Source organism: Mastigoproctus giganteus, chromosome 1 (genome assembly GCF_048544385.1).
Source record: "Mastigoproctus giganteus isolate SK-2022 chromosome 1, ASM4854438v1, whole genome shotgun sequence".
NCBI classification, from domain to species: Eukaryota; Metazoa; Arthropoda; class Arachnida; order Uropygi; family Thelyphonidae; genus Mastigoproctus; species Mastigoproctus giganteus.
Window position 1 is genome coordinate 230,100,508 of NC_143575.1, and position 20,859 is coordinate 230,121,366.

The 20,859-nt window shown below is 36.3% G+C and overlaps 1 protein-coding gene across 1 annotated transcript in view; it reads left to right on the forward strand.

Annotated features, from left to right (window-relative positions):
* Positions 1-1,395: 1,395 nt before the first annotated feature.
* Positions 1,396-20,859, forward strand: part of LOC150091581 (5-formyltetrahydrofolate cyclo-ligase-like) — a 41,414-nt gene continuing 21,950 nt past the window's right edge. The window contains exons 1-3 of the mRNA XM_090384651.1: positions 1,396-1,709; positions 7,763-7,933; positions 16,437-16,570. Coding sequence (XP_090240777.1) covers positions 7,814-7,933; positions 16,437-16,570 — 254 coding nt within the window. The 5' untranslated portion in view covers positions 1,396-1,709; positions 7,763-7,813. The remainder of the gene's footprint in view (positions 1,710-7,762; positions 7,934-16,436; positions 16,571-20,859) is intronic.

Below are 20,859 nucleotides of genomic sequence, written 5' to 3' on the forward strand. Positions count from 1 at the left end.
CCTCTTTGTGAATAAGGGACATTTGCATATCTCCAGTCTGTCAGGACCTCTCCCTGAGTCCAAGGATAGCCTCATAAACATGGCTAAGCACCTGCTTACTTCCTTTGCTGCCTCCTTCAATATAACTGGATAGATCCTATCCAGCCAGGCGCCTTTCTTATGTTTAACTTCAACAATTTCTCCTCTACTTTGCTCTCAGTTTTTACAAAATCATTAAGCTCCCTGTTAGAGTTTAATAAGCTTCTGTCCTGCACTCACCTGCAGAATTCCTCATGTGTGAATGTAGATGCGAAATACTCATTCAGTTTCTCAGCTATCTGTGCAGGATCATCAACAGTTGAACCATCAATGTCAAGTGGACCAATCTGATTGATCCCCTTCCTTCTAGAGTTCAGATAAGTAAAGAAGTCCTTGCTGACTTCTTTACTTATCTGACCGATAATTTATATGCATCCCATGCATTTTTTTTTTTTTTTTTTTGACACGAAGTAGTACCTCTGCTGCTTGTTAAACCCTCCCATGGTATTGTGAATGGTTTTGTAAAGTCATAGTACTTGTGTGTGCCTGTGCACCTTAGAATAAAAATCATATTGATTTTATTTATTTATTTATTTATAGATTATCTCCTTATTTAAAGCCATGGTCAGGTCACATTTCGAGTACAGTATTCGGGTCTGGAGGCTTCACTTTGGGAAGGATGTAAATCTGCTGGAAGGAGTGCAGAGAAGGACAACCAGAGTGGTGATGAAAGCAAAATGGTGCTTGTTCCTAGAAAGGCTTCAGTTCTGAAAATTGCAGCATCTGGAGACCAGGAACCTGTGGGGAGAACTGATTGGGTGTTTAAAGTCTTGAATGGATTGACTAAGTTGAATATTAATGGTATTCTTTCACATGCTGAGACCATACACAGAGTGCAGTGTCGTATCTTCTGGATCCGATATTGCACTCTGAAATGCAGAAGATCTTGGGGATTGTATGTAATGCAACGCTGGTTTTGGCAGTTGCATTCTGCCTTTTGTTATAATTATAACAATTTAACAGATTTTTGGGTTTCCCTTCTTTGTTGAGTTTGGAATACTCCTCCCACTTTAATAAAATTTCACACGTCCTAGGGGGAAAGTTTTATTCATAGTGGAGTATAGTTTCTTTCAACTTCGACTTTTGGTGACTGACAATGGGTTTTCTTTATTCATGATGTACTAAAGAGCGTCAACTGTAACCATAGCTCTAGCAGCATGTAGACTACTTTTCTTAATTAAACAAATTAAACTAGTCATCTCCTAATTTAATATTTCATTCTGTTTATTATTTGAAAGAAATTGTATTTATAACATTGTGGTTATAAATAAAACTTAATTTTAAAACAGTTTAGTTTGAGGACGAGGCTGCATTGAGTTCACATGATACAGCCCAGAGAAGTGAGATACTCCGTGATACAGTACATGATTGTGAAAGTGAAATGTGATCGTGATATAAACAACCACATATTACGATGTGGTTGTTTTCGAGTATTTTGAACTTTATTTCCTGTTCTAAGTGTTCATCGTAATTTAGATGTAGTGCATAAGAAAATGCATTGGTGTTCGATACGGAAGAGGAATGCACACAATGTAATTTTTTTCATGTATCCCATTTACTTCTATTCCCTTGCAATATGTCCATCGATGGATAGTAGGAAATTTTAATTTCTATTGCACTACTTAAAATCAGTAAGTATGAACTTTTTCTTGTTTTTAAGCTTGCTTATTAAGTAATATATAAACATATTTTGAGTCTGTTTTGTGTAACATAAGTACTGGGAAAGGAAAAATGAGAGTAGGTGTGTGTTATAGGCCTAATGAATCTGATGAGTATAATGAGCAGTAGTGCAGAAAAATATAGTGGGCCAGTAAATCAGAATGTCTTATAATGGGGGATTTTAACTTTCCAGATATTGACTGGAACTTGTGGGTTGGTCACTCGCACACTAGCAAGACATTTTTGGATTTATTGGATGACCCCAAGATTAAGTCCTTGAAGGCTACTAGGCTTTTCATTCCAACTAAGAAATACTGTTCAAGGTTCAGGCCTAAATAGATGTCAGATGTATTAATGAGGCTCTTGGCAGAGAAGAAAAATGTATGGGATGTATATAAATTATCAAGTGACAAGGAAGCCTATGGCAGATATAAGCTTGTCTGTAATCAAGTCGCAAAGGAGGTTAGGCAGGCGAAGGCAGATTACAAGAAATCTTTGGCAAAGAATGCAAAGAAAAACAGCAAAGAGTTCTTTACTTATGTAAACTCTAGAGGGAAAGGTATGAATCAGCTTGGACCACTTACCATAGATGGATTGACTATTGATGATCATGCTCAGGTAGCTGATAAACTGAATGAGTATTTTGCATTTATATTTACACATGAGGAGTTATTCAATGAGGGGAATGCCAGAAGTTTATCAAACTCTAACAGGGAACTAAGTGATTTTGTAATAACTGAGAGCAAAGTGGAGGAGAATTGTTTAAGTTAAACATAAGGAAGGCACCTGGAGTGGATGGGATCTATCCAATTATGTTAAAGGAGGCAGCAAAGGAAGTAAGCAAACCCTTAACCATAATTATGAGAGCTTCCTTTGATTCAGGGGAGGTCCCCAGGGACTGGAGGTGTGCAGATGTATCACCAATTCACAATGGGGGTTCAAAAGGTGACAAGTAACTATAGACCTGTTGGTTTAACTTGTGTTCTGGGGAAAATAATGGAGTCACTGGTTAAAGAAGCATTGCAGGATCATCTAGACAAGACTGCAGTAATAGTTAAAACACAGCATGGGTTTATTAAAGGGAGGTCTTGTCTGACCAATTTGATTGGATACTATGATGTGGTCACAAAGGAACTGAATGTCAAAAATAATTTTGATATCATATATTTGGATTTCAGGAAAGCTTTTGATACTGTTGCACATGGAAGACTGTTATACAAATTGGAGATGCATGGCATTAAGGGTAAGTTGCTACAATGGATAAAGGGATGGTTGAGTGGAAGACGACAGAGAGTGGTAATCAGTGGACACTGCTCTCCATGGAAAAATGTTATTAGTGGAGTTCCCCAGTGTTCGGTGCTGGGCCCATTGTTGCTTTGTGTATTCATCAGTGATATCGAAGGTATATCAGGTTTAATGGCCAAGTTTGCAGATGATACAAAGTTTGGCAGGGTTGTGAGCAACAGTAAACACAACCTGTTTACTACTCCAGTATGCTACTCCAACTGGATCTAGATAAGTTGGGCGAATGGGCTGAGAAGTGGCAATTGAAGTTTAACATTGACAAATGTGAAGTACTGCATATGTGTAGCAATTAACCCAAGAGAAACATACCGACTATATGGTACTACTCAGGGAAGTGGAAAGTGAAAAAGACCTGGGGGTAATTGTGCAGTCAAATATGAAGTTTGCTGAGCAGTGCAAATGGGCTGCCAGGGCAGGCCATGGAGTCTTGTCAATGATATATAGGAATTTTTCTAGCAATGACAGGGAGGTGATTATCCCGTTGTACAAGGCAATGGTCAGGCCACACCTAGAGTACTGTGTACAGGTCTGGAAGCCTCACTTAGGAAGGATGTAGAGTTGCCAGAACGAGTACAAAGAAGGGCAACAAGATTGGTGAGGGGAACAAGGGGATACTCTTACCAAGAAAGGCTGCAAATTGCAGAGCTTGGAGAGTAGGCACCTGCGAGGTGATCTGATTCAGGTGCATAAAGCCTTGAATAGGTTGAGCAAGTTGAATGCTGATGGGATTCTTCCTCTTGCTAAAATTAATAACCTGAGCGGTCATGGATTCAAATTGAGGAATGACAGTTGTAGAATGAATGTATGTACAGAAGTTTGCCTTTAGCCAGCGGGTAGTTGATTGGTAGAACAGACTTCCATCTTTTGTTGTGGAAGTTGACAGCATAAATAAATTTGTAAGGCTGAGTTGGAGAAACATTTGGAACGAATGGAGGGGTGAAATGGGAGTTTTTTTTTTTTTTTTTTTTTTTTGGCTGATGATGGATCTAGATAAGTTGGGCGAATGGGCTTGCTTTCGTGCATCGTATACCTCTACTAATGCATAATGCTGATGTGCAACATAATAAACAATATACAATAACGGACATTTATTATCCAAACTAAATGCAGAGTTTAATCCTAAAACTCTTTTATTTCTTTTTTTTTTTTTTAATTTGTTTTTTGCATTTAAAATTAGCAATAACCATTTTGGCAACCAGTGTTTTGAAACACATTGTTCATAATGTAGATAGATAAAAGCCGTTTCTCAACTATAGATCTTATGGCCTACAGATTTGTGCTGTGTGGAAAATAGCATCTTTTTTTTTTTTTTTTTTTTGAATACCATTTTCCAGACTACAAGATTGAACCATAAAGTTGTCGTGAAATTCAAGATGCATTTCAGAAAGGGAATGGTTCAGTTATGATTTAGCATTGGTATTAGTAGTGGCATATGATGCAAGAAAGCAAGCTTATACAGCACCAATAAAAAATAAAACCATTTCCCATTTCACCTATCATTCCCTCCAAAAGTTTGTCTTCTTTGAATTCATTTAAGCCATCAACTTCTACAATGACAGATGGAAGTTTTTTCCAGCAATCAACCACTTGCTGGCCAAAGGCAAATTTCCATACATCTCTTCTGAAGCTGTCTTTTCTCAGTTTCAGTTTATGCCCCCTCAATGTGTAATCTGAACAAGAGGAAAAATCCCATCAGTATTGAGCTTGCTCATACCAATCAAAGCCTTAAACACTTCAATCAGATCACCTTGCAGGTGCCTAGTCTCCAGATGCTGCAATTTGCAAAACTGAACCCTCTCTTGGTAAGAGCACCCCTTTGTTCCCCTCATCAATCTCATTGTCCTTTCTGTACTCATTCCATCAGCTCTACATTCTTCCTAAAATGGGGGTTCCAGACCTGTATTCAGTATCAAGGTGTGGCCTGACCATTGCCTTATATGAGCTGGCCTGAAAGCCTGGCTGCATTGCTCAGAGAACTTCGCATGTGACTGCACAATTACCCCCAGGTCTTTTTCATTCTCTACTACTCTGGAGTTACTGCTAACCATATGCAATACTTTGCATTGGTCAATGTTAAATTTCCGTTGCCACTTCCCAGCCCATCTTCCCAACTTTTCTAGATCCTGTTGCAGTCGCTTGCTGTCTTTAACAACCCTGTCAACCTTTGTATCATCTGCAAACTTGGACATTAAGCCTCACATGGCCTTGAATGGGTTGAGCACGCTGAATTCTGATGGGATCCTTCCACTTGTTCAGATTACGAACCTAAGGGGGCATAAATTCAAATTAAGAAAGGACAGATGTAGAATAAATGTGCGGAAATTTGCCTTTAGCCAGCGGGTGGTTAATTGCTGGAACAAACTTCCATCTGTCATTGTGGAAGTTGATAGGTTGAATAAATTTAAGGAGGAACTGGACAGGCATTTGGAGGAAATTTTTTTTTTTTTTTTTTGTTAGTTGTTGGCGCATCGGCTTCTGTGGCCATAATGCACTTCCCAAAGTTTTTGCATTTACTCTGATCCAAGCCCGAGACGGGATTCGAACCCGCGACCTTTGGGTTGCCAGGCAGGCACTTTACCCACCGGGCTAGCCCGGTCGGCTTGGAGGAAATGGTGTGATTTTTTTTTTTTTTTTTGGCTGATGCTGCATAAGCTCATACACTTGCTTTCTTGCATCACATGCCACTACTACTGCTACTACATACCTTCATCAATATCATTGATAAATATATAAAACAACAATGGGCCCAATACTAAAACCTGGAGGACTACTAATAATATTAATCCCCGAAGGGCAGTGTCCATTGATTGCCACTGTCTGTCTTCTCCCACTCAACCTAATGCCATACTGCTCCAATTTTTACAGTAGTTCTTCCATGTGCAACAATATCAAATGCTTTCCTGAAATCTTAACATATATCAAAATTATTTTTTGCATCCAGTTCCTTTGTGGCCACAACATCACAAGACCTCCCTTTAACAAACCCATGCTGTGTCTTAACTATTACTGCAGTCTTGTCTAGATGATCCTGCAATGTTTTTTTAACCAGTGATTCCATTATTTTCCCCGGAACAGATGTTAAAGTAACAAGTCTGTAATTACTTGTGTCACCCTTTGATCCCCTTTGTGAATGGGGGATACATTTGCACGTTTACAGTCCACGGGGACTTCCCCTGAGTCCAAGGATGCTCTCATAATTATGGCTAAGGGTTTGCTTACTTCCATTGCCATCTCTTTTAATATAACTGGATAGATCCTATCGACCCCAGTTGCCTTTTTATCTTTAACTTCAACAATTTCCCCTCCACTTTGCTCTCAGTTATTGCAAAATCATTTAGCTCCCTGTTGAGAGTTTAATAAGCTTGTGCTCTTCAGTTCCCTAAAAATTACTCGTGTCTAAATGTAGATGCATAATACGCGTTCAAGAGTAGTTGAACTATCAATATCAAGTGGGCCAATCTGATTCTTCTCTTTCTTTCTAGAGTTTATGTAAGTAAAGAAGGCTTTGCATCCTTTTCCAAAGATTTCTCGTAATCTGCCTTCGCTTGCCTAATCTCCTTTGTGACTTGATTATGGACTAGCTTATGTCTGCCATAGGCTTCCATGTTGTTTGATAATTTGTATGCATCTCATGCATTTTTCTTCTCTACCATGAATCTTATTAGTTCATCTGACATCCATTTAAGCCTAAACCTTGAACAGCATTTCTTAGTTGGAACGAAAAGCCTAGTAGCTTCCAAGATTACTTCCCATTTAGAATTTGCTGTTGGTGACATCATCAGTTGGTGACATCACCAAAAATAACTTACCCATTAGAAGAATTGATTTGAAACAGTTGAGGAGAGCTTAGGAGGTTATGATATGAGTTTATGGTAAGGCCCAATGCCGAAATATGGAAATTGAATGTAAAAAAAGATATTCAGCTCTTAAGAGTTCAAAAGCTGACATGCCTGGTGTGATTGAAGAAAGATATTGAATATATGGAGTATTGGCACCTTAGAGGGGATCCTATTGAGGTCTGTAAGGCTCTGAGAGGAGAGAGTAAAATGATTGATTGAGAGTGAAATTTTCATGGTTGTATGGAAAGTCATAGATCAGCTGGTTCAGTACCTAAGTTAGGAGGAAATTTCATTTTTTATTTATTTATTATTTTATTTTTTTGCTGATATGCATTGTTATATTGACACTAGCTATTGTGTCAGAAAAATTGCCAACCTGGTTACCATTAGATTAGACTTAATGTTTATGAGTGTGGGGGGGCTCCAAAAAATGTGAACCCTACAACTAATCTATGCATGTTGCCCTGATCAAGAGACTTTCAAGAATTCTTTTTTTTTAAGTATCTGATAGGATTAACTTGAACTTCAAATGAGAGTCAAACACTAGCCTAACACACTTTTAATTATTACAGAGAAATAATGGAATAAGACTTCAATTCTATTTTAGTACTTTTCAGGGCATGAGATATAAGTAATAATAGGAATCGCAAAATGTTTAACATTCTAAAATATTTTGCTATTACTAACAGTGGACATGATTGCAGGCAATTTATTTTTCAGATAATTGTAACCTGCAATATAAAGTCCAGTTAATTCATATGCAGTGTAATGTGATTTTCTTACAAATAGTCAAGCAATTCTATGTAATTTAACAAACTGTTAGCATTATTGTTCTATTCCATATTTTACATTCTAAAATATTAAACTTCATTTCTGAATAGATGCCGTCAAAATTCATCTATTTTTGAACAGAGGTGCTTTAAGCTAATGTAATGGGTTCCAAAAGTATTCTGCATGCAGCAAAAAAGGCACTTCGTTCTGAGTTAAAGAAAAAACTTTTTGCATTATCCTGTGAAGAAAAGGAACATCAGTCAGAAGCTGTAGTTGCTAAAGTTGGTAATTGTTTTTTATTTATTTTTTATATTGCATATTGTTAATTTTTACATTATTGAGATGCCAAGTCTAAACTGAAATATAACAATATTCCATCATCTGACTCTATGATAGTACAAATTATCCTGGGCTATTAGCCATCCTTTTGCAATTATCCTCATGCTGTCCTGTTTCCTGCTAGCTCTAGTCACTGTAAGCCTTTTTTCTAATGTTTGCTTAAATTAACACCATCAGTTTGTCTTCCTCTTCGTCTGCCTGTGGGTCTGTTTCCATTCACTTACCTTCGATTGGATATTTTTCACCCAAAAATTTAAAAATTTTTTATTTCTTTTATAATCCGTTCTTACTTCCATCTATTATTTCCATTTTTTTTTCTTTTTTTTTATTTCTTAATTTATTTCCATTTATTAATTCTTATTTTTTATCAAATCCTATGTTTAATAACCTAGGAGCTCTCAGCTCCATAGGTTAAAGAAGGTTAAAAACATTTGAATTTTTTTAATTGGCTTCCTATAATTATTTTATTGTCTATTTCCATGTCCATTTTCATTAAAGGCTGTTCCTAGATACACAAAATTACTAACGTGTACCAATTTTTTTATTAATTTTAGTTTACACAACATTTTCCTTGTTTCTCGCAACTTTTGTTTTTGTATAACTAATTTTTATGCCAAATTCTCTATAAAGTTTTGTTTTAGCTTTAGCAGTGGCAAATGATAGAAGAAAACAAGCTTGTACAGCATCAGCCAGAAAAAAAAAAATGACACCTCCCATTTCATCTATTCATTCACTCCAATCTAGTTCTTTGAATTGATTTAAACAATCAACTTCCACAACAACAGGTGAAAGTTTGTTCCAACAATCAACCACCTGCCTGCTAAAGGCAAACATCTGCACATCTACTGTGAGGTGATCTGATTGAGGTGTATAAGGCCTTGAATGGCTTGAGCAAGCTCAGTGTTGATGGCATTATTCGTCTTGCTCAGATTTTGCATCACAGGGGGCATAAATTTAAAATGAGGAAAGAAAAGACAATTGTAGAATAGATGTGGAGAAATTTGCCTTTAGCCAGCGGGTGATTGATTACTGGAATAAACTTCCATTTATCGTTGTGGAAGTTGACAGTTAAAATTTTTTTTTTTTTTTTTTTTGGCTGATGTGATGTAAGCCTACTTTCTTGCATCATATGTTTCTACTAATGCTGATACTAATGCTATTCTGCAACCATCCTACCTCAATTTGAATTTTTACTTCTTTGTTTGTGTGGTCTTACCAAGAGGATTCTTCCTCTTGGTCAGACCCCACTCATGTGTGGCATGGACAAGGTGCTGCTATTGATAAAGGGATGATTGAGCAAGCTCAATTAGCATTGAGCTTTCTCAATCCATTCAAAGCCTTAAACACTTCAATCAGATCATTTCACAGGTGCCAAGTCTCCAGATGCTGAAATTTGCAGTACACTGTTCTGTTCATCAATCTCATTGCCCTTCTCTGTACCTGTTCCCTCAGCTATACATCCTTCCTAAGATGAAGCCTCCAGACCTGTATGCAATATTCAATGTGTCTCCTGACCATTGCCTTATACAATGGGATAAGGATCTCCTTATCCTTGCTAGCAAAATTCCTGTATATCATTGACAAAATTCCATGAGCTGTCCTGTGCAACTCATGGAGCAGCAGTTGTACAGCTAGTCTGCATTTCTCAGAGAACTTCATATCTGACTGCAGAACTACCCCTAGGTCTTTTTCGTTTCCCACTGCCCTGATTGTAGTACCACACAGTTAGTATGTTTCTCTGAGATTACTGCTACCCATGTGCAGTACTTTGCATTTGGCAATGCTAAATTTCACTTGCCATTTCTCAACCCATCTGCCCAACTTTTCTAGATCCATCCTGTTGCAGTAACATACTGTCATTAACAACCCTGTCAACCTTTTTATCATCTGCAAACCTTCAACATTAACCCTGATATGCTTTCATTAGTATCATTGATAAATATTGAAAACAACAATGGCCATTACACCGAAACCCTGGGGAACTCCACTAATAACATTAGTCTGCAAAGAGCAATGTCCATTCATTCACTCTGTCTTCTCCCACTCAGTCATACCTTTATCCATAGCACACATTGCTCCAATTTGTACAGCACTCTGTCATGTGCAACAGTATCAAAAGCTTTCCTGAAATCCAAGTATATGATACCAAAATTATTTTTTGCATCCAGTTTCATTGTGACCACATCATAGTATCCAATCAAATTTGTCAAAATGATTTTCCTGTAGCAAACCCATGCTCTGTCTGAAGTATAATTGCAGCCTTGTCTAAGTGATCCTGCATTGCTTCTTTTACCAATGACCAGAGCCAAAACTAGAGTGGGGCGGCTTTAAGGGCCTATTCGACCAGTTATGTATTTTAAAATTGCTTATTTTTGATTTAATTACTGTCAGACCTGTGTTTAACAAACTCCATTATAGCTAATATTTTGAATTCCTTTTGGTAATTACATTTAAAGGTTTCTGTAGAATGAAGAAAATTTCCATATAACAAACAGATTACGGGAGACTTAACTTTGTATGCTTTGTTTCTACCTCTGGCCTTTAGGCAATTTAAGCAGTTAGAAAGTGCAAATTAAGAATTAAAGGGATTATCGTTCCGCAATGTAAGTGGAACGTAAAACATATCCCGCCATCTATCTCACATACTGAGAAGTCATGCTAGTCAACTGTTTTCTATAGCCAGTCAAAAGATTAAGGCGTTTTCCCAACATGGTTAATAGCTTCTGGTCAACTTGTGTTCTTTGTTTATAATAAAAGTAAAAATTTTATTAAAAGAAATACTGCGTTATCTTTGTACATGCTACTAATGATTCCAGAAATTTTTGTGAGAGTGAAAAAAATTATAAATTCGGGATTTATAATCACTTACAGAAAAAAAATATCAGGAAGGAACAGTTTTACAATTTCTGAAAATAACAAACTCCAATTACAAAGTTCAACAAAGTATGGCCCGTTCTGTGACGTCACACCTGAGTTTTTTTGTTTGTCCTCCAGTGGTTAGCACTGGAGGATAAACAAAATTTTTCAGATATCTGTTGAAATATCAACAGATATTTGAAAAATCATGTGTTATCAATTTTGCAGGACATAAAATCTATAACCCCTTTACAGCTTCTCCAATTCGTTCATGAGTATTATCTAATAGAATCTTATCTACATATAGAAATAGCGCTATGAATTTTTCTTACCCTGCCTGTAACAGTAGCTTATGAAAAGTCCTTCAAAGTGAGAAAAATTCAATTAAAATAATACACCTTCATTGCATATTTTTAGTTTATGTTATAATATTAAAAGTACTATATTTTGGAATATTTTGTTTCTAGGTATATAAACAAACTATCTGGTTTTCTAATTTCTTTTAATTAGAAAATTAATAATTTATATAGAATTAAATTCTTTGTAGATATAAACGAATATTTGTATGTTTCTTTTTCTTTGATATATTCATCGTTTTGTTATATTTATTGTATTATTTAAATTATTCTATTAATAAATATATGCAAATCATAGGTTGCAATAGTAATTTTTATAAATTCATAAAGATTGCAAAGCTGTAGCAAGTGGGGTGCAGAGGGAATTTTCCCCAGCGCCAAGCTTCTGGGGGGGTGCAAACTGAAGGAATTATCTAACACAATCAACGGTGCCAGGAAGATGTGTTGCCCCCAGGCATTGACAACCCTAGCTAAGCTACTGGAAGATTGACTACCTACATATAATGGTGGCATACTTATAACACTTTTGCCCCAGGCATAGGATTGCCTAGTTCCAGCTCTGCTAATTACTATTATTTTCCCCATAACAGAAGTTAAACTAACAGGTCTATAATTCCTTGTGTCACCTTTTAACCATATTTTGTGAATTGGGGATACATTCGGACACATACAGTGTGTGGGGACCTCCCTGAAGCCAAGGATAGTGTCATAATTATGGCTAAGAGTTTGCTTACTTCTTTTGCTGCTGCTCTTCTTAATATAATTGGATAGATCCTATCTACCCCAGGTGCCTTCCTTGTGTTTAACTTCAACAATTGCTCTCCCACTTTTATGTCAGTTATTACAAAATCATTTAGCTCTTGTTACAGTTTGATAAACTTCTGTCATCCCTTCCCTAAAGATTTCTCCATATGTGAATGTAGATGCAAAATACTCATTGTTTGTCAGCAATCTGAGCGGGATCATCAACAATGAAACCATTGTTATCGAATGGACCAATTTGATTCATCCCCTTCATTCTAGTGTTTACATAAGTAAAGAAGTCTTTGCTGTGTTTCTTTGCATCATTTGCCAGAGATTTCTCATAATCTGCCTTTGCTTGCCTAACCTCCTTTGTGACTTGATTTCAGACTAGTTTGTCTACCATAAGCTTCTGTGTTGACTGATAATTTATATGCATTGCATCCCATGCACTGTTCTGTGTCATGAGTTTCATCTGTTCAGGTGATATCATCAGTTGGTCCCACTGTATAGAATTTAAAAACTATCTGAGACTAATGTAGTCATTGTTACGAAAGCAAAAACCCCTCCCTTTACTGTCGATGGTAGTTCCGTCATTGACTGGAACTGAAATCAATACACTGTGATCACTGTCACCAGTGGATCTTTTATCTGCAGATTCTTAATGCATGAATAATCACTGCTGATAGTCAGATAAAGAGTATTATTTGCCCTAGTTGCCTCTTGAATATGCTGCTATAGAAAAGTCAACTAAATCCACAAAAGTTTTGCTAAAGAGTGAATGAACAACCCCCACAAGTTTCAGTCAATATCTGTAAAGTTAAAATTCCTCATTATAAGACATTCTGATTTTCTGTACAGCTGTTCATTGTACTCACCAGAGTCATTAGTCCTATAGCACATTCCACTCATTTTTGCTTTCCCAGTGCTTATGTCAGCATTACTCAAACTTTTTTAGTCAAGGAACACTTTTTTATCTCACAATATATTTATGGAACACTTACGAAACACAAATTTAGTGGGAGCCAATGAACTGTTTGCTAATATTTTATTACATACGACACACTGTACATCAAGAGCATCTTTATTTCCAACACATGTAAGGCCGAAATTCAAATAACTGTCATCATTTCGTTTTGGTCTTTTATTAGTTGGTTCCTGTTTTTTCACTTCTGATTTTTGGGGAACAAAAGACTGCGATTGTTCATCCTCACTTTGAAGTGTCACTATATTGTGTTTGTTTTCATCGGCCACAGTTGCAATACTAGAAGTACTTGCTTCTTGTTTTAAAGTTCCTTTTTTCAACCACAAATCCATGGTCATTTATTTTAATAATATTTGGAAATACTGATAATTATCAAAAAAAAATTTATACAAGGAAGTGAGCTTAATTATGATATCGGTTCACTTTCCCCCTCTTCTTCAACCCATGTACTCCAGGCTAAATGGCATATGAATGGCATACTAGATCACTACATTCCTACTTTTTCGTAGATGTCATTACCTCTATGCAAAAGCCTGCCAAAATAAAGTGTTCCGCAGTCTATTTGATTATTAATCTATGCCAGTACGTTAATAACTCAAAAAAATTGTTACAAATTATAACGATGCTACAAATATGCAAAATTTATTTATTTCATTTATTTTTTTATTTTTTTTTTTTAATTATTAATTACTATTTTTCGTGGAACACAGTTTGGGAAACGCTGGCTCATGTCGCACCAGACTGACTCAACCTTATATTGGCCACCCATGTCAACTGGATGAACTGCATTAGATTTTATTTATATTTTTAGATGCCTTAGATTTTATTTAGATTTAGATGCCTTAGATTTTATTTAGATTTAGATGCCTTAGATTTTATTTAGATTTAGATGCCTTAGATTGGGGCTCTGCTGGGGTATTCATGCACAAAAGTATCTGGAGTATACATTGAACTAATGAACTAATGAGACTTGTGGCAGAGAAGAAAAATGCATACGATGCATATAAATTATCAGGCGGGCGACACAGAAGCCTGTGGCAGATATAAACTAGTCTGTAATCAAGTCACAAAGGAGATTAAGCAAGCGAGGCAGATTAAGAGAAATCTTTGACAAAGTATGCTAAGCAAAACAGCAAGGACATCTTTACTTATATAAACTCTAAAAGGAAGGGGATGAATCAGATTGATCCACTTGATATTGATTCGACTGCTGATGATTCTGCTCAAATAGCTAACAAACTGAATGAGTATATTGCATCTACATTCACACATGAGGAGTTAAGGGAGGAAAATGCCAGAAGTTTATCAAACTGTAACAGGGTGCTTAATGATTTTGTAATAACTGAGAGCAAAGTGGAGGAGAAATTGTTGAAGTTAATCATAAGAAAGGCTCCTGGGGTGGATGAGATCTATCCAGTTATATTAAAGGAGGCGGAAAAGAAACTAAGCAAACCCTTAACCATAATTATGAGAGCATCCTTGGATTCAGCCCCACGGACTGGAGATGTGCAAATGTATCCCCAATTCATAAAGGTGAATCAACGGGTGACACAAGTAATTACAGATCAGTTAGTTTAACTTCTATTCCGGGTAAAATAATGGAGTCAAAGTTGCATTGCAGGATCATCAAGACAAGACTGCAACAATAATTCAGACACAGCATGGGTTTGTTAAGGAAAAGTCTTGTTTGACAAATTTGAGTGGATACTATGATGTGGTTACAAAGAAACTGGATGCAAAAAATAGTTTTATATCATATACTTAGATTTCAGGAAAGCTTTTGACACAGTTGCGCATGGAAGACTACTGTACAAATTGGAGCAGAATGGCATTAGGGGTAAGTTGCTACAATGGATAAAAGAATGGCTGAGTGGGAGAAGACAGAGTGGTAATCAATGGACTCTGCTCTTCGTGGACTAGTGTTATTAGTGGAGTCCCACATGGTTTGGTGTTGGGCCCACTGTTGTTTTGTATATTTATCAATGATATCGATGAAGGTATATATATCAGACTTAGTGTCGAAGTTTGCAGATGATACAAAGGTTGGCAGGGTTGTTAATGACAGCGTGCTACTGCAACAGGATCTAGAAAATTTTGGAAGATGGGCTGAGAAGTGTCATCTGAAGTTTAACATTGACAAATGCAAAGTAATGCATATGAGTAGAAGTAATCCCAGACCAACTGTGTGGTACTACACTTAGGGTGGTAGAAAATGAAAAAGACCTGGGAGTAATTGTGCAGTCGGATATGAAGTTTTCTGAGCAATGCAGACAGGCTGCCAGAGCAGGTCATGGGATTTTGTCAATGATATATAGGAATTTTGCTAGCAGGGAAAAGTGAATATTCCTTTGTATAAGGCGATGGTCAGACCAAACCTTGAGTACTGGTCTGGAGGCCTCATTTTAAGAAGGATGTAGATTTGCTTGAGCATGTACATTGAAGGGTAACAAGATTGGTAAAGAGAACGAAGGGGTCCTCTTACCAAGAGAGGCTTAAGTTCTGCAAATTGCAGCAGCTGGAGACTAGGCACCTGTGAGGTGCTTGAGGCTTCGAATGGGTTGAGCACACTGAAGTCTGACAGGATTCTTCCGCTTGCTCAGATTATGAATCTAAGGGAGCATAAATTAAAATTGTGGAAAGACAGTTACAGAATAGATGTGCGGAAATTTGCCTTTAGCCAACGGGTGATTAATTCAAACTTCCATATGTCGTGGAAGTTGATAGCGTAAATAAATTCAAGGAGGAACTGGACAAACTTCTAGAGGGAATGGTTGTGTGAATTTTTTTTTTTTTTTTTTTTTGGCTGATGCTACATAAGCTCATACGCTTGCTTTCTTGCATCACATGCTTCTGTTACTATACTGAGAATGTTGCGGCTCCAGCCAACAACAGTACTGTAGCTAGAAACAGCATGTTGATGTGAGAGACTGACAGAGGGTGAAAGGAATCTGTCAGTCTAACAGACAGGCACAATTGTTTAAATGACAATGGTGTCCAAAGGAATGTATCAGAATGTACAAGTCATTGGATTCTGTTACAGATATTAGGGTATGGCAGCAAATGGCCTCTCCATTCTTGTCAACAGAAAACTAGTAGCTATGCGAAACCAAAACTGGACATCTGAAGAGTGGGAAAAAGTCTCGTAGTTCACTTGCTCTCCAGTTCTTGGTTCCATTTTATCCAGTGGACATGACAGCACTGCAAGCTAGGGTTGGAAATGTGGTGTGAGAGTGTTTTCGTGTTTATGGGTTGACATCCGATTGCTTCAACCTGTGAAGTGCTATTCACTATTAGGTCAGTGTGCATAATCAGCTGGCTGCTCAGTGTATATAGCACTAGAAGGTAATGTTATTATAATTATGTATTTTATTTATTTAGTGTTATTCAAAATCTCCTATATTTGAAACTAACTTGTTCAAATATGGAATTCTGTACTAATAATAAATGTACAGGCTTATGTATACCTGCACTTCCTTTATGTGATATATAACAATATTATTTTTCCAGTTACTCAACAGTGAGAGATTTAATTCAAGTCAAAGGATATCTGTTTATTTAAGTAGAGACATTGAAGTGAATACACAAAAAATTTTAGAACACATCTTTCAAAATGGAAAGGAATGTTTCATTCCAAAATATGAGTAAGTCATGTCACTTTTCTAATTAAAAAATAAACATTTTAATTTTCGAAACTACTTTATTTGAAAATTGTTGGTATCACAAAAACATTTACTTTCAGAAGTCAGTTTTCAGAATTTTTTTTTATTATTTTGTCTAGCATTTAGTAGTTTTGTTCTCTGTTCACTTTTATGTCACAACATTAGTCTTTTGACAACAGCTGAGAGAAATGCTAGTTTAAATGTGCAGTTCTTGTGTGATGTAATTGATCTGCCGTGAATGTTACTCGTTTCATCTCTATGTCATGCACTGCTAAAAGGTTTCAATTATTGTCCAAGTAATAAAATTACCTTTAAATTGCTCACTATGTATTGTTACTTCTTTAATTTCCTTCTTGCTTATAGTTTATAAATTTCCTTTACATAAATTTACCAAATTTCTTCCCCTAAAACTACTAAATTCCTAATTTTACTGGACATACATTTCAAATCACCTGTTATTATCAACTGATAACACATATATTAAAAATTTTGTTAATTTTCTCAAATGTTTGCTCTCCTTATAAATTTTATTGCACATACATTCATATGTTGTCTAGATCAGTGCTTCTCAAACTATCTGTGGTGAAGGATCAGTTCCTTTTATTTCCAATCTGTCGCAGACCGATACTTTTGTAAACTACAAATCGCCTGGACCAGTAATGGAAGAATTGTTGCATACTGGTTAACATTCCCGACGAATTTCCAATTCGTCTCGGACCGGTAACAAACAGTTTTCAGACCAGCACCAGCCTGTGGACCACACTTTGAGCAGCATTGGTCTAGATTATTTGTGTTGTATGAAAACAGCACCTTTATCTTAAATTGTGGTTTATTTTAACGTTGTTGCCCCTTTCTACTATTAACTTTGAATGAACACTTGAACTTTTATGAGTAATTTGAATTTTTGGGTTCAGTAGTGAACTTTATGGATCAGTATATTCCAATCATAAATGGCTGTTTTTCTTGTTATGAACTGTTGTCACTGATTAAGTATGTTCTTATTTAACTATATTTCTCAAAACGTGGCTTGTCATTTTTTTATTCAATAAAAACCCAAATTAAAGAAAGTTAAATTAATAAATGTCAGAAATTTGATGCATTTGCTATAAAAATTAGTCTAATTTCTGTAGCAGATGCATCAACCAACTGGCAAGAAATTTTGTTTCATGTTTGCCAACTTGTTTCCATGTGAGGGGGTATGTCATCATATCATGATGACATACCCCCTCACATGGAAACATTTTATTTATTTTTTTCATTTTATTATACATTTTTATTTATTTATTTATTTTTAAACAAGACTGGTTCTACATCACCAGTTTAATGAGAGACTTATATTAAACTCTCCTGTTAATTCAAAAAAGATAAAGATTGTTACTGCAGAATTATTTATCTGCATATATTTACCTATATATATTTCCCTCTTCGATTCTGTTACAAAAATTTATGACTTTGCTCTTTGAAAAATTGTTTATTCACTCAAACCACAGTTAACCTGTAAGTGCAGAAGGCCATTTCACAATTATACTCTTTGCAATCTTAGTAACCTTTGGAAATCCATTTTAGAAACAATTGATTGTAATCTCATTAGGTTGATTGGATCTTGTCATGATTTTCATTCTGGCTCTTGTAGGCATATTCTGTTTACAGCCATAAATCTAAATGTTGAGGACATGTTATCATGAAGGATATCCATATTGAAGCATATCAAACCTTTACCAGACAACCTGTTTTGATGGATTTAATAAGTTTTTTTTATTTATTTATTTATTTAAAATTAGCTTGCTAAGTACTCTACACACTAAAGTAATATGAGACTGTAGTAGCTAGAAGGTATATAGGGGCTTTCAGATTAATAAATGTTCAGTTGAGAAATGCTACTGTTTTAATGTTCTGCTTAAATACGAGGTCTGTCCGGAAAGTATCCAGCCATTTTGAATATTTGAGAACCAGTTGCATGGCCTTGATGTAACTTGGCAGCTCTTCATAGGAGACCTTACTGTGCATGCCTGAACAGTCAGTCGGCAATGAGATGCCATTGAGGGAGCTTGTGTACTGTGTGACCGTCGCATTCACAATTACCGAGTGAGTAGATCAGCGAATGAGAAGACTTTCGGGGATGATTCAATGAGTGAAGCCCAAATAAAAATGTGGTACTAACGCTTCGAAGATGAGTGGGAATCCGTTGAAAACTATCCGCATTCTGGAAGGCCTTCAACAAGCAGAACACCCGAAAATGTTGAATGCATGTGGCTGCAATCAACGAAAATCGGCGATTGACAGTGAGAGAATTAGAAGAAGTTGTGGGGATTCCACGGACTATTGTTTCAAAGATTTTGACAGAGGATCTTGGCATGAAACATGTGCCCCCAACTTTGTTCCCTGGCTCCTGTCACAAGGAATTTTGTGCCGAAATTGCACAGGACTTGCTTGAAACCACTAATAATGACCCAGATTATTCCAGATTTGGCTCCCTGTGACTTCTGGCTTTTCCCAAAGCTGAAATTGCTGTTGAAAGAGGGGACAGAAGAAAAGAAAAGACGAGATTAAGGAGAACGCAATGAGGCAGCTGATGGCGATCCCAAAAAAGGACTTTGCAGATTGTTTTGAAAAGTGGAAGCAATGCTGGGATAAGTGTGTGAGATCCCCTTGGGATCCCACACACTTTGAGTACTTTGAAGGGGACTAAGGTACCATTGTCGTAGGCAAGTTTTTTTTTTTTTGTATGTTACTTGACTGGATACTTTCCGGACAGACCTCGTAAGTATACAGGAAGAACTGTCAAGAGCAATTCTAGAATCCACATAACATCCTTATTTCCTTTCAAAATAACTAACTATAGATAATGACTGGAAAAGTTCCTGTGCTTATCATTAGTAATTTTAAGTTGTGTTGAATTAAGTTAAATCAGTCAGCTTGTACAAAAAAAGCTAACCACATTTAGACACTTAGAAAACAAATTGGAAGTTTATCTATGGACAACATGTTTCATCCACTGGAATAAGTTGTTTCCGTTAGTATTCAGGGTTAACAATATGGAAAAATTTAAAGGTCAGTTGTATTAGCACGTTTTTGCTATGGGAAGTATGAGAAGAATAAATATAGGCCCTGTGTGTGTGTGTTACTTTTATTAATGCAGCAATAGCTGAGCAGCTTCCATATATCTTTTGGCCTTTATTAATAATTCTTTAGATCAGTTGTTTGCATAATAGTAAAATTACAGTGATATTATGATTATCTAGCACTCTTGAAGTGCTGAAGAAAAACACAGTTGAATGCTAAATGACAGTTGTAAGTTATTGTTTAAAGGAATCTTTCACAAGAAAAGAAACACAGCTGTGATCAAATAAGCATGCTATCCTGTGGCTTTTGAAAATTGGTATTCATTCTCTTCAGAATTCAGAGAGAAACTGATAATTTAGATTGATAATTGTTTTGGTATATTTCTAAACTGCTTCTGCAGAGCAGGTTGAAAGTATCATTAAGAAGTTAACTATTGACTGAAAAATAAAAATAAGATAAAAGAACTTAAAATTATCATTAATAAACTTAACAAGATGAAATTATCTTAAAAAGATAGCTATAGCATGATAATTATGCAAAAGAATAGGAAACAAAAATAAACACATAAGGTACAACTGTTGTTCCAACTGAATTCCACAAAACTACAGTGACAACTGAGAAAAGATTAGTTGACAGGAGCTGGGCTCCTTGGATATCATGTTAATCAATGAAATGATATTCCACAGCATTTGTGAGAGCCATACCTTTAATCTCAAGTCCCATTCTCCGGGGTTTATATAATCACTAAGAGAGAGAGAGAGAGAGTATGAACTCTGAAGTGCCATGGAACTTGAGATTAAAGGTATGGCTCTCTAACACAGCTCAGTACCACCATCAACCCTCGCTGCACCCTTCCCTCCTCCCACATTCAGAGTTACTTCTACTTACACTAGGTCTTCAAGGATCCAAAGCTGACTTTCCAGACAGCTATCAGCCAAGCAACCAACCAACCAACCAACCAAACCAAGCCTCACCAATCAAAATACATTTCCCCACCATCCTGCAAAGATATTATTACATTCAAAAACCATTATAGCCACAGCTAATTATCAAAACTGCAGCTTTCTGTCAGAGCAGGGATAGACACTTAAGTTGTCTAGCTCTCTATAACCTCAAGAAATAGAAATCCCTGTGTGCATAGTCTACAGCTTACACGCACAATCAACATGAGTCTGGACCACTCAGAATATTCCTCCTGTAACTCCAAG